General features: G+C 67.3%; 1 protein-coding gene across 2 annotated transcripts in view; it reads right to left on the minus strand.

Annotated features, from left to right (window-relative positions):
- The window catches only part of Irf7 (interferon regulatory factor 7), a 4,071-nt gene that overhangs the window by 2,927 nt on the left and 728 nt on the right, over positions 1-416 (minus strand). For both annotated transcript variants that reach the window (XM_010640342.2, XM_010640341.2), the window contains exon 2: positions 64-379. In XM_010640342.2, coding sequence (XP_010638644.1) covers positions 64-83 — 20 coding nt within the window. In that variant the 5' untranslated portion in view covers positions 84-379. The remainder of the gene's footprint in view (positions 1-63; positions 380-416) is intronic.

Below are 416 nucleotides of genomic sequence, written 5' to 3' on the forward strand. Positions count from 1 at the left end.
GGTGGCCACGCTGGTCAGCTGAGCGCAGAGCGCAGGGCTGGCAGGGGCGGGTTCTGGTCTCACCTCTCGGGGGCAGCGGCCATGGCGCCTGCTGCGAGTTCGGGGTCGGGGTCGGTGAGGGGTTATGCCCTTTACAACAGGGGAGGTCAGGGTTCGGTGCGTCACTTCGGGTGTCTGTCGTGGCCACAGGTGGTGTGGCCAGGTGTCACAGGTGTGACCAGGTGTGCAGGGTCACAGATGTGGATGAGGCTTGGAGCCACCTCAGCGTTGATTCCGGGGCGAGGTGGCTGTAGATGTGACTTCAGATGCGGTGGCGCGCACGTGAAGCCACAGGTGTTGGCCCAGCGTCCGGGCCTGCACAGCGGTGACAGGGGGGACCCTGCGGGATGGGGAAGGCGGCATGGAGGGGGGGCGCC

Source organism: Fukomys damarensis, unplaced genomic scaffold (genome assembly GCF_012274545.1).
Source record: "Fukomys damarensis isolate Sample0158 unplaced genomic scaffold, DMR_v1.0_HiC HiC_scaffold_16, whole genome shotgun sequence".
Classification (NCBI taxonomy): Eukaryota; Metazoa; Chordata; class Mammalia; order Rodentia; family Bathyergidae; genus Fukomys; species Fukomys damarensis.